The following is a 13,958-nucleotide window of genomic DNA, read 5'->3' on the forward strand; positions in this document are numbered from 1 at the left end:
CTGATTCTGGTTTTAAAATCCAAAACACAACACTTTTTTCTTCAAAACATCTCAATTTCTACTTTAAAAAAAACTTTAAAATAAGTGTTTGAAGTTTAATATCATGTTGGTGTCAAAAATATATTCATTCAGTAATTTGTGGTTAGAGGGGGCAGAAGTTGAAGTCTTACTGCACTTAAGAAAGGTGAACTTCAGTGCTAAAGGGATTAAACATTTTCTTTTATATTCTTTTATATCATAGAAAATAAATTATTGAAAACCACTTGCCTGCGACCATTCCAATCCTTGTTAGGGCAGGCATCAGAAACATGTCCTTCAATAAACCTTGAAGTATTTTGTTCTTTTTGGACCCAGGGCAGGGAGCTTATAAAGCAGAGGGGGGAGCTTTCACATAAAACATCTTTGTTCATGTCGGAGATGATGAATAATGTATTTATAAATTTATAAATGGTAACTGCATTGAAATCCTTTGGCGAAATCTTTAATTAAAATTAGAGTAAGTAGTAGATACTGAACAATTATCTTTGAAATTTTATATTTCTATTTCATTCAAAATTTTTAATTTTTAGCTAAATGTATTCTTAAAAAGATTTTATGAGCCTTTACTAAAAAATTTTGTGCGAATCAAGTACCATATATAGAAGTGGCCTATTTACTTATTGTAAAAGTTTCTATGTTTATTATACTGCAGTTAAGACCCTTACATGTATACATAATTAGTTATGACCCTTACATAATTTATATATTTTTTTCTTGTTGTATTTTTTATCCCCTAAAAATTTGTATTTGCATTATATTTTAGGACTTCACATTTTGTAATTTTACGTTTCTGACATTCAGGGAGAAAAAGCTTGACAGTATACTTATAGTATAAATTTTGAGAAATATATTATTTAGCCAATTGTTTGACTTCGTGATTTTAAAAAATCAAACTAGTGGAAAGCACTTTCAGGGTGGCATTTTCTTTTAAAAAAGACTTTAAAAGTTAACATATATTTGTTTTCAGATCGCTACCTCTGAAACCTGTTTTTCAACTATTTAACTTGACTTTGAGAAAAGAGGAAGACTGAACATTAGGATAAATTCATAATGAAATAACTTCAGGTATGGTCTTCAAAAATGTTGTCCTTATTTTGTTGTATAGCAGAAATACTAGTCACCAAGTAAAATCTTTGGAGGGGAGGCATGAAGAAAGAAAGAAAAGAATAACTGAATCATCAATGGAATACGTCTAGTTTTTCAATTGGTCTATTTTCTCCAATGTCAGGATTTAATGCATCGTGATCTTTCAGTACACTTCTCCTTAGCGAGTGGCAAACTGTGTGGGAGTAATAGAGGAAATAACAGAAAAACATTGTCCTGTTTTGAAAAAGTGTTTAATTAGGCAAAAGAAGAGTCAGGACAAACCATTTTAAAAACAAAGTCTCTTAAGTTGGGTTTTGAGACTGGCAAAGGGAGAAGCAAGGAAAAAGTCAAGGAAAGATAGCATATTCAGGAGAAAACCAAAGCTATTTGCAATTACATGTTAGAACTCAGGATTTTGCAGGTGAAAAAGATGTTGCTTAAATATATTCATAAACCTGTAATAAGATTTCCACTTAGCAGTTTGAGAAGATTTAACTAGTTGCTTAAAGTATGACAAAACTGAATTTTAACAAGTGATAGTAAAATAGGACAGCCAACCAGTTAACTGACAAAATAGAAGGCACTGTGGGAGAGCCCTCCCCATATTCATTGCAAATTCGAAGCTCCCTCTGCCTGGTTTCCCTCCATCAGGCTAACGACCTCGTTCCTCCGGTAGAGCCTGGCCAAGTCACAGGCGGTGTCCCCCTTATGGTTCCGATGCCCCACTTTGGTGGCCGTGTGCTTCACAAGGAACTCCACCACAGGGAGGTGGCCTTCTTTGGCAGCCAAGTGCAAGGGCAGGTTCCCTTCATTATCCTCGATGTTAACATCAGCTTGAAACTCCAGCAAAGTCTGTAAAGTGTCCAGGAAACCTGCTCTGGCTGCATCGTGAATGACAGCGAAACCAGTTCGGTCTTTCAAATCGGGATTAGCACCTCTAAGTAGTAGTCTCCTGGCAATCTCGGGATTTCCAAGTTTCATAACCTAGGAGAGAAGAGAAAATGGGAGAATCCTTCAAGTGCTCCTACAGGAATATTTTAAAATAGCCATCTCTCTTTCTATTTATGTAAGCATTTATTTTAGGTGAAAGAGTGCTTGGGGAAGACCCACATGATGGGGTTTGAAGGGCTCAATTGCAGGAAAGAAGGTACTAGTAGGTAAAAGTAAAAGAGGGCTTCTAAAAATTGAGCTTCTATGATGTAATATCTTAAACAGGTCCAAAAATAGGATAAATTGATCAATAAAATAGAACCAGTCCATCTTGTGTAAAATTCACCCACAACTCAGTTTTCTATCTCCCATAAAGAACTGTGTAATTCCATGAATTTATGAAAAGAAAAGAAATGGAATTTGGGAGTCTTCTGTTTGCTTGCTTATGCTCATAAAATACAAAACCTGGGGTATTAGTTATGAAAAATCAAATGTAGGTAAAATTTATTTTCTAAATAGCTACCCAAAAGAAATGAGAGTGAGATTCTTAAAATCCCCACAGAAGTGTTTCTACACACTAGACTCTATAACCCAGTATAAAAATGATCTATTAAAATACCAGATCTGATATTTTCTTAAATTATTAATTTTCACAAGTTCTCTCCAAATAGATATAGCTCAAATTTCCAAGTGTTTTTTTTTTAATTTTTTTCTTTGCAAGTTATTTCATATTGGCTAGTAGGTGTATTCAGTGCTTAGAATCCTTCACTCAAAATTTTCAAATGTTCCTGATTATTAAGGTGTTAAATAAGCAACGGTTTTCTACATTGCTGGTGATGCTGATTTATCTAAAACTAAGTTCATGATACACCATGCATTAGATAGGAGATGACTATATGGCAACTGTTCTTAAAAAGAATACAACGGTCATCCTACTACATTACTTACTTTTTCTTAAAGTTCTGACTAGTGATTTTCAAGTGAGCAAGAAAGGAGAAAATAAGATATTTAATGTGTATTTTGGGACAGACAATTTTGTCTTGGGTTTGGGTGCATTTAATAATCAACTGGTGATGCCATCTTATTTCCTTTTGCAGTGATTATCAGATATTTAGGAGTAGCTATTTGTAAACTGCCAACATTTTAAAAGTCAGAATGTGGTATTAAAATTTGCTATCAACATACAAATAATTCACATGATAAAGACTTATCTACTATTGTTTGAATACATTTCACCCTAATAGGGATCTCTGTTAGGCTCTCATAATTATAAAATGTCTTGTAGAGCAGCATGCAATTATACAACACATATAATTTAGTTGTGAAAAAAAGTGTAGTCTCATTAACATGCCAGAAAATAGTTCAGCATTTTAACTGGTTTCATTTATATTTAGGTATATTCATAATAATCTAATTTATAATAAATAGATACATAGTAGACACTGAAATGTTTGTGAAATTAAATATAATACACCGGGAGATACATACAAAGATGATCCACCTCTTTAAATTGTGTGTTTGAAAAATAATTACAAATTAAGTAATAAAATATATTTAGAATGAATAATATTTTATAAATGCAAGCTATATAGATGGCCAAGATATTAAACTTCCCTGTTGATAAAACCCTGCTGACTTAGCCCTTCCTTTGGGGTAATGGTAAAAATTATACATAATTTTTTTTGAGAATTAAAAAAATATATACTTTTGGTTAAATATTAGCACAATCTAATTTTTGCCACAACTACCTCTAAAGATTTAGTCACATTTAAGGACCTGCACTGGGAAGAATAAGGGCAGATACCTTGGATCTTTGTAAAGCAAATGTGCGATTAAGGCCTTTGATATTACCCTGATTGAAAAGCTTACACCCTTGGGGGGGGGGAAGCTTTTGCAATGGAGTTAAGTGAACATAACTGTAGAAGAAAATTTGCCATCTTTTACAGAAAATAATAGTAACATTGGAAATTGTTTTGAAAGAAAGTCCTTTCTTGAGTTATGACACAACTTCAGAGTCAGGATTATACATACTGAAAATAAACCTTGAGACTCCTGTTTGTGTGTGTTTCATTATATGTACTAGGATTAAGCCACAATAAGTGGGTGTTGGTATCTTGATAAGTGTACTTAATATAAACAAGATTGCAAAGTTGTATTAAAAATGTCAAAACTTTTTTTTGTCAGTATTAATCTCTCAGCCTTCCTGTTCGTCAAAAGTCCTGTAAGATCTTATTCTGAACATGGGTTAAGTTGCTCATTCCTTGTGAGATTTATAAAATCTTGGATTTTTCAATAGGAAACTTTTCAATATATTAAATTCGTAGCATTGCTGTCATCATCAAACCTATTAAAAACTACTAGGTGGACAAAGAAAAAAAATCCTTATCTCACAGAATCTACCTGAAATAACAAGATAAATAATTTAGTATCTATGCATAAGCCTCTTTAATACTGACATTTTTGCAAGGTCAGTATATTCTGATTTAAAATGTACAGACTGAACTTCGTCTGTTAATAGTGTATCTCCTGCCACTTAAATTTCTAATTCTTGTAACTAAAACAAAGCACTCTAAAACCTTCTCCCCAAAGGATTTTCAAAAACAGCTTCAAATGTTGCATTTCCAAACAAGCATAGTTCAGAAGAGTACCATCAGGAGTCTGATAAAGCAACTATTTAAGACTACTTTGCCATTTTTCTGTTTCTAACCATTCCAACTAAGTTACATGATAACTAACATACATAGGAGGAAAAAATTATCAGGTACAATACTTGGTAGCTGGACATATTTCATTTCTTGCTTGTAATCTAATTAACTGAAAATTAGAACATACCACCGCATGACCGCAGAGACAAAAATACTACAAACTGAGCTCTGATTAGAAAATTCAACTTTTTATTCCTCCTTAATCCTGAATGGGTGGATGGTATTACATTAACTATGAAATGTACATCCTGTCCCCGTGTCCAGGCCACCTAGTCCAAACGAGGAAAGGTCGTTTGTCAAAACTTGAAGCATTTGAAGGAAAAACACCCTCACCAGTAGTCAAGAAAATTAACGTTAAAGTCAATTATTGGAGCAAAGTACGGAAACCACTAATAGCAGTGTATTTACTTCAAATAATAATCATAATAGTGTGTTTACAGAGCTGTCTTACACACACACACACACACACACACACACACACACACACACACACCCCTCGGCGCTTCTGGGACTCCTTTTAAATCCTTACCGTCACAAAAACATTCCAAAAATTAAGACCAAACCTAGAACCCACTTGATATCGAGGATGTTATTGAATTTGACGAGTTCGTTCAAAGTACGTCATTTTGGAGAGTTGGATCCACTTAAAGATATAAAATATGGCAACCAACTAGGCTTAAAAACAGTGAAATTTTGTACCCCCGAAAGCTTTAAAGCCGTTATTCCAGAAACCCGGGTCACGTAGGCAACATTGTTGACCTGTTTTCCCCACCTCTCTTGATACCAACCTGCAGCGCAGTCCTTCCAAATCCATTTTGTGCATTGACGTTTACATTATTTTGCAACAAACTAGTAAGTTGCTCTAGGTCCCCCCTGGCAGCTGCGGACGCCAACTCGTTCCCCCAAGGCTCGGCCATTCTTTAGGGTCCTGACGATCGGGAAAAGATGAATTAGTTGTTTTTCTTTTTTCCCCTTTCCTTTGCTCCTAACCAGGCTGCATGATGGCATCGGAGACTGACAGAAGGACTGGGATGGTTAATCTGGAGTAGAGCTTGGTAGTAAATACTAGTAAGATCTGCCTGCCAAAAGCCCGCCCCTCGATTCACACGTGATTATTCAGCAAAACTGAGCCATTGGAGAGGGGCTCCGCTCCTTGCTTTTTAGCTTAACCCCTGTGAAGAATTCTGGTGACTCAACAGAAAGACACACAGACACACATATATTCCTGGCAAATTACTCTGGACGTAAAATGTAAGCAGATCTGTCACGTACCTACACTAAAGATCTCTGGGAGAAATGTGTGCGGAGACTTAAGGGACTAGATCAGGGCAAAAAACACCGCGGAAGAAAAGACATTTCGGGGGAAAGAAAAGGCACTAACCCACCCTTGTTCACGGTGGTGACTTGAGCCGCGCGAGCCAGAACCGCTGGGGCAAGTCCTCGGAGGGGCTCGGTCTCCATCCGTCTCACGCAAGGGGTAGTCCTGAGTCCTCCTCTGCAGGGAGAGCGCCGCGGCGGCTGGATGCTGACGTGCTCCGGAGGGTTAAAGACGATCGCCAAAGGCAAACGGGAGTAGCAGTTCCGTGGCCCTCAAGTTACAGGTCGTAATGACTCGTCAGTGGCCACGGCTTCTCAGGAGGATTCCTTATTCGCGTTCGCGCCGAACTGCAAGCTAACGCCGTGTGGGAATGCTTCGTAGCCCGCCCGCCGAGCTGCCGCAGCCCCGCGGAGCCTCAGAGGCCGTGGGAGCCAGGCTCGGAGCGCGTCTCCGGAGGCGGCCGGGCGCGCGGCGGGCCCCGGGCAAGTCGGTCATGCCGGCCCCACCAGGTCCTGGGACTCCCAGCAGCGTGAGGAAGGGAGCTAGCGTTGCGGGAAGCTTCTATGGGGCTCGGGCTGCTAGGGCAGCGCGCTGCAGCATCGCGACTGCACAGGGCAGCCCACCGGTAACTTCCCGCCTACGACCGAACCAGTTCAGACTTCCCACTGTAGAGGCTCATTGAGCTGCCGCCGTCGTCTTTTTCTTCCTTTCCCAGTTTTCTGGGGGGGTCTCCGGAGATTGGGAGCGTCCAGGGAAGCGCAGGCCAAGGTCTGAGTATGGGGAGTCGCCACAATGCTAGAGGACAGCCAGTCTTGCCGCCGTGTCGGCGAGAGCCCAGCGGCTCCGACACCCGGTGCCACTTCGCCAACCTCTCGCGGTCCCCTGGCCTGTGCCCCCAGCCCGTGCCGCCGACAGGGCAGCAGCCGCCAGCTAGCTGTGCCCTGGAGCCGAGCCGGGGAGCTCTGCTTCCTCCTGAGCCGCAGCGCTCCCAGTGACAGTTTCTTTTGTAGCTGGTCCCCCCCAAATCGCCGGTCCCTGCTCTCTTCACCCCTAGAGACACTTGAGCGTTGTCCCCCTTTCAGCTCTTTTCCTTTCCTCCCTCCCTGGCTTCTTTTTTCGCTCAAACAATTGCTGCTTCTGTTGCCGCTGCAGAGACGGTGCCGGTTTCTTCTCTCTTTTTTCCGATCTCATCAGCTTTTTTTGAAAAGAAAAAAATTGAGCGCTTTTTGAGTTGAAAAACCCGCCCCCATTTTAACGGCAGAGTTTTAAGGAGGCTCCGCGGAGTTGCCGCGCCGCGGGAGCGGGAAGGCCGGGCACCGCCCACTCCCCGCCCACTGCCCAGGAGGCGCTCGCGCTAGCAGCTCGCCTGGCTCCGCCCCCAACCCGCGCCCTTCCTCCAGCCGCCTTGCTCCCCACCTCCCTCCCAGCGTCTCCTGCGCTGGTTCCCACCCGCCAGCCCCGCGGCCAGTCCCCAGCTGGAAAGGAGTTCTGCTTGGTGTAGCCGGGTTTGGCCTCCTCCCGCTGGCGGGCGGGATGGAGTCTGCGACACTAAACCTCGGACTCCCGGGGCCCGGCGGGGGCGGCTGAGGGGGGAGAGGCTTGTTAATTAAGACGGCTGCAGAGAGCCGCAGGGCCTTAGAGGCTCGGCGGTGCTGGCTGCTGGAAGGCGGAGAGCGAGCTGGCGCGAACCAAGTCTTTCCCGGCCCTGGCGGGGCAGGCCGGCTCGCCTTCGTGCTCCCCCGCTAGGCTCTCGAAGTTCGGGCGGCCAGGCCCAGGGCTGCCGCCGCCTCCTCTGGGGCGCGCACGGTGTAAACTCCGCAGCCTTCTCAGTACCGGGCCTTGGTCTCGCACCTGCCAGACCGACTCCCGTGGTCCTGGTGGGCAGAGGTGTCCGTGGAGGGGTGGAGGAAGAGACCCAGACTGACAGCGAGAACAGTGTTCAGAAAAACCAAAAGCCTTCACACACTGATTTTTACGAAAACTGAAGACATGGTGTAAGGAGGAAATCATGACGAACTCGGAGGACTTAATGTTCCAAGGGAAGAGAACCAATGAAATATTGCGTTTCTTCGGGGAAAGGGAGAAAAACAATTAACTTTAAAGGCAAATTTACACTAATTCTTGGGAAGGGTTTTCTATCAAGGCCATTTCTTTATTGCCTAGGTTCTCTTTTACTACTTAGATGGGGGCTTGGGGTTTTTTTGGGGGGTGGTTAGGGTGTCTGAATGTAAAGGAGTAAATAGTCTCTTCCCCAATGGTTTATTTCAGTCATGTGAGACACCAGTTGTCTGTACTTTTAACTTCCTCTTTAAGCTATGTAAGATGAATTTACTACTGGTTTCTATATATATTTTTTGCCCTTAAAAACATGCAACACGGTTACATGGTGCACCCAGTGGTCAAAATGAAACCAAGCAAAAAATGACAAGTGGTCTAATTACAGCCGGCCTCTAGCAAGCATATCCTCAAGCAACATCTGTACCCAGTTCCTTGAAGAATAATGAGAGTATTAGCAACAAAACACACCAGAAACATCTATGTGATCTCTAGCAAGAGACTGGCTAGGACGTAGATTAGCAGTCTTTTCTTTAACAGAATTGTTGAGAAAAAAAATAACTACAGCTCTTTTCTTAGGCAACTAAACTTGAATTGTGGGTCAAGTATGTACTACAACACCAGAAATTAACTCCTCTCATTTCTTACGTACATTTAGATATTTCAAATTTATAGTTGCTTTTTAGTATTTATTTTGGTTTCTTGCTAAGAAAAGATATTGCAATGAGGAAGAATCTTAAAGTGCACTCATTATGTATAGATATATATGTGTTATTTCTGTGAAATACTTTTGGCTAAATAACAGTAAATAAAATTTATGATAATTTAAGATGCATACAGAGTTGGATTAAGATTTTTGGGGGTCGTAAGCACTGGAAAGATTTTGATGTCCCATCCCACCCCACCTCATATGTAAATAAAAACAAAGCCAAAAAATAAGAGTAAAGAAGTCCAATAAAATTCTGATTTTTCCCCTGATGACTATTTCAGTGCTTTTGCTGAAATACTAAATTCTTTAAGGAAGTCTTTGTTATTTTTTTACTCTGGCTTTGCTGGTGTCCTAAAGCATATACTCAGTCTGCTTATTGTATAAACCACAACTGGCATCACAGAGGTTCCAGCCTTAGTTCAGAGAGCATAGGTAAGCACTACAAAGTAACTCCAATGAGAATCTAGTTTTTATTAAGTGCTAGTTCATTGAAGTATATAGAAAGGTGAGTATCTCTGCCTTTAATAATTTGACATTCTAACATGGTATATGAGAAAGATCCACAGTTAAGCATCTATTATATTGAAACCAGTGGTTTCACTTTTAGCATAATAATGACATGTCTTTCAAATACTGGAAAAGAGCCTTTATAGTTGGATATTAAATACTAACAGTTATGGAAATCTTTTTTCCCAGCAGTTCATACTCATTTTAAAGAGCTTATAGAAATATAATTTATCAAATTATTTTGTTCTTTTCCTCATTGACTCAATTATGTGGTTTCTGAATGATTAGCTTATGGAAATGTGTATGTGGTATCTATAATTTCTTTACTAGTATCAAAGTCTTTGTTGTGTTCATAGACCCAACAGAGGTGGAAAACAGACTGCTACCCTCAGGGATCTTTTTATCATTTCATAATTGGGACTTTGCCATTTTATTTCTGAGTTTCAGTAGGCTTTCTTATATGGGTACTCCAACCCACTTATGAAAGTCAATTTGTAAAGTAAGAAAATAAATGCCCAGTAAGAAACTCAAAAGCTTAAATATAATAGCAATAATTAATATATGTATATTGTTTCATGGTTATGATACATGATGCACAGATTATTTAATCTTCACAACTCTTAATTAAATATGGTAATTATCCCCATTTTTTTCTGAGTTAAATATGGTAATTATCCCCATTTTGCAGGTGAAGGAATTGAGGCTTGTTAGAGTTTGTGACTTAAAGCCAGTAAGTAGTGGGATATAGGATTTGGACTCAGATCTTGAGCCCAAATCTTATGCCTTTCCTGTTAGTTAAGAGTCCAGGATCAGACACTAGCCTCCTAAAGAACATCAAATCATTAGATGAAATATATTTTTGATTACTCAACTGTGGATCTAACTCTGTAGTAATCTTCTTGTGAATTACATTAGAAGTGAGTAGTATGGTTAAAAAGCTTGATTAACTTAGCCAAAGGGTTAAGGTTAACACCACCAGTAATAAGTTATGTTGATATCATGTGCCCTGATAATACTTGATGAGGGCATATCACTTCTGTGGTATTCTTCCTCCCAAATCCATAAACAGTATAATTCTGACAAAATTTTAGACAAACCCAATTTGTGGGATTCTAAAATTCCTGACCACTACTCTTCAAAAGTCAAGATTGAGAAACTATCAGATTGGAAGTGGCTAAAGAAACTTAGGAAATAAATTTAATATGGAAATAAATGGCTATATATAATGTATTCTGGATTGGACCCTGAAACAGAAAAAGGACATTAATGTAAAAATCCAAAGAGCCTCTAGAATTTGATTAATAGTATTATACCAATGTTAATTTCTTAGTTTTGATAGCTGTACCATGATTATGTAAGGTGGTAACATTAGAGGAAGCTGGTAATAAGGTAAGGAAGGTAAATAAATATAAATCTAAAATTATTTCAAATGAAAATTCAGCAAAATAACTACAAATAACCTTTATCACATATATTTGAAAGGAAGATAAAATAAAAATTCCTTTTAAAAAAGTAATGGTAAGATCAAAGAACATGGAGATTCTAGAAAAAGATCTATGTTTGAATTAGGCCGCTCCATGAGTTAATGCAGTAGATCAACTATGAGAATGGATAGATTAAAATTATTTTCCTTTGCTCATGCTTACATACAATCACTATATATTTTTATTGTCTCAGTTTGTGACAGTGAAATGAAATTGTTTCTAAGAAAAGAATTCTGGAGAAATGAAAAATGAACTATTTTTAATTCAATATTTTTCTTTCATTTTGTTTTCTGCAGTGGACCATTACTCTGGATGCTATGTACCAAATCATGAATAGGTAGGTCATAGGGAAATGTACAAACTTTGCTACATGGAGGGTGAATTGCAGGGATGTAACCAGGTTAAGTGGAAAGAGCACTAGTTTTGACCTAGCCTTGAATACTAAGTATGTCACTTTGTAGCATGACTTTGGGCAAATTCTTAACTTCTCAGAGCAGTTTTTTACTCTGTAAGATGGTTGTTGTGAGAATTAAATGAGATAAGATGTGTAAAATATGTGTACATACTAGATATTCAATTCAAAAGTATTGGTTGTTATTATGTACTCAATACTTTGCTATATATGAATTATGGTAGATATAAAAACACACTGGATGAAATGGCTTGTAATCTCAAGGAACTTTCAGCCTCTGGGGAGAGATTAAAACATTAATATATGAAACAATTAGAGAAAAAAGTTACAGAATTTACCAGACCATTATATTCTGTTGTAAAGACAGTAAAAGCAGTGATTAGAAAGCAGAATTCTTGTTGGCCTGTTTTATGAAAGAGGTGGGCTTCAGAAAAACATTTAGGAATTGGTATACAGAGTAATAGCATCTAATATGTTTGGAGAGCTTTACAATTTCTGAAAAGTTTTCACAAGCATTATATCACTCAATATCCACAATTACTCTATAAGTTTTATAAGCCTCATTTTAGACATAAAGACATGGAGACTTGGAGAATTTTTTTTTTTTTTTTTTGTTAAGGGGAAGAATTAGATCTGAAGCCTAGTAATGCTGTGAAATCTATGCTCATTTTGTAAAAATATTTTCCATTCATTCTCATGATTGTTTTCTTATCCCATGCAACAGTCATGTCAGAAAATTAAGTCAGAGAGTCTAAGTGACCCATCCAAGTTCTCCCAGCTAATTAGCTGGGAAGGCAGTACTAGAACCCATATACCTGCATGTGTAGGGTATTCTTTCCATCTTTCTACATTACCACATCATTTTAATTCCCAGATGGAGAAAAGGGAGGGAGAAAGGGACGAGCACTGGATTTGAATGGGTTCTGCAGTATATACACATGCCATCACAGAGGAAAAACCTCCAACTTTTCAGGGCTGCATTATTCTTGGCCATGTAACTAGAGACAATTATTTACCTACCCTGTGCTGAGAATGAGGTATATGAATGGGACAACTGAATTGCCACACTTAAATTGCTGGTTCTGTGTTTCACCTCATGATTCACATTTGTGCTTTATTTTGAAATTACTTCCAATGGGATGGCAATTAAACAAGATGTTTCAATTCATGTGACTATGGAGGGTTCTATTCCTTATCTAGCTAATTCTGGTCTAAATACAGATTATTGCATGAGAGTTGTAGGCCAGACTATTTTCACTTAAGGGAAACACAGGATAAACCTAGATCTTTAGAACACCATAGTGCTCTTCTTTGTGTTCAGGGAATACAAAGAGCTAGGCCTTGTTCTAAATGGTGATTTCACTAGTATCTACTTTACAGCACAAAATCAGCAATCTTACTTCACTCTTTCAGGGCTTTATGCACTTTCCAAGGCAAGTCATGCTCTACCATAGTCTAGAAGATGATACTTATTCAAATCAAATATATCCCACTGTCACTTTTCCTACAGCCATGATGACAATTACAAATGGTCACACTTCATTACATAGCCTTTGAGTATTCTTGTCTCAAAGCCTGTCAACTTCTGACCATAAACTGAAACTTTTAGTAATTGGTAAGTATTTTAATATAATTTCTTCACTTACGGAATTATTTTAAATGGACTATTCAAAGCTGGACTCAAGGTTTCCCCATTTGTAAGATGTTGCTTCAGGTCCAAAAAATAAATGTTATGCTGTAGGAATAGAAAAGTTTTTATTTCTCATAACTAACAAAAATGCTCATCTTTTTCTTGGGGTCGATAGTCTCACCTTTCTCAGCTTCCATGTTTCCCCCATATCTATCTTGGGAGTCTGGTTACCTCTGTGTTACTGAGAATCTGAGGATGCAGGTGTCAGGGGACTTGGGTTTGAGTGTGACAGTGTGTAAGCAGGTTTTGACAGTGAGGTTGAGCCTAAAAGACTGTATATGAAATTGTATTTTGGTGAGACTTTGTTAGAGAAAATGAAATTTATGAAATGCTGTTTGTAAAACGGGTTGTGAGAGTGTCGAATTGGTTTGTGGGGCTTGATGTGTATTTATGTAACTATGTAACCTCGTAAGGCTCAGAATCTCATCCCCGCCCCAGCCAGCGGGGGGCAGTATCCCGAGGCCTTTGCTTAATTCCAAACCGGAATAACCTGTTGCGGGACTTCAATCTCCCGCAGTTGCTAGTTGGCGTCGCCGCCTGCGGCGCGCGGATCCCCGTCTGGTAGTCGCGCGCCCAGAGCTTGACAGGAAAGCAGTCACGTGGCAGCCGCAAAGCAGTGCTTTGCGACCTCGATGACAGGCAAAATGTGCGACAGCTGTGGCGCCGGCCAACCAGGGGCGGAGGCGGCGGCCAGGGAGGAAGCGGAGGAGGTGGAGGCGGCCGTGGGGTTCGCCCGCCTGCTCGTTCGCGTGGTTTCCCCGCCCCCGCCGGTTTCACGGCCGCTGAAGAGAGCCGGGTGCGCGCTGTCGTAACCTGTCCTCATCCTGGCCAGCGACAGGAAGACCAGACCGGCATCTAGACCAGCCTCCCTGTCAGGACAACTGCGGCGCGGGCTCCAAGGGGCTCAGGCAGGCGGCCCGGGCGCCTGAAGGTTACTGAGTGCATGAGCGCCTAGCCTCCCGCGCTGCCCCGCCCGCCGGCCCGCCGGCCCGCCCGCCGGCTCGCCTGCCAGCCCCTCGGCGC

General features: G+C 40.1%; 1 protein-coding gene across 2 annotated transcripts; it reads right to left on the reverse strand.

Annotated features, from left to right (window-relative positions):
- Positions 1-1,362: 1,362 nt before the first annotated feature.
- On the reverse strand, positions 1,363-7,333 carry CDKN2C (cyclin dependent kinase inhibitor 2C). Of its 2 annotated transcripts, none has more exons than XM_047085470.1 (3): positions 6,146-7,333; positions 5,549-5,688; positions 1,363-2,109 (listed from the first exon to the last, which is right to left on the reverse strand). In XM_047085470.1, exons 2-3 carry the CDS (start codon positions 5,675-5,677, stop codon positions 1,732-1,734), a joined length of 507 nt encoding a protein of 168 aa, XP_046941426.1. In that variant the 5' UTR covers positions 5,678-5,688; positions 6,146-7,333; the 3' UTR covers positions 1,363-1,731. The 2 variants fall into 2 exon arrangements, with proteins under 2 accessions (XP_046941426.1, XP_046941427.1); XM_047085471.1 differs by having other exon boundaries at positions 6,142-7,333.
- Positions 7,334-13,958: the final 6,625 nt, after the last annotated feature.

Source organism: Lynx rufus, unplaced genomic scaffold (assembly GCF_022079265.1).
Source record: "Lynx rufus isolate CCGP_SWC_20201006 ecotype Redwood Valley unplaced genomic scaffold, mLynRuf1.p SCAF_2, whole genome shotgun sequence".
In the NCBI taxonomy this organism is placed as follows: Eukaryota; Metazoa; Chordata; class Mammalia; order Carnivora; family Felidae; genus Lynx; species Lynx rufus.

What these genes read in the sequence shown, in the direction of transcription:
- CDKN2C (XM_047085470.1), bottom strand. Translation starts at nt 5,677, where the DNA reads ATGGCCGAGCCTTGGGGGAACGAGTTGGCGTCCGCAGCTGCCAGGGGG. An exon ending in TTGGAAGGACTGCGCTGCAG is followed by an intron (nt 2,110 to 5,548) that starts GTTGGTATCAAG and finishes CTTCTCTCCTAG; the next exon opens with GTTATGAAACTTGGAAATCC.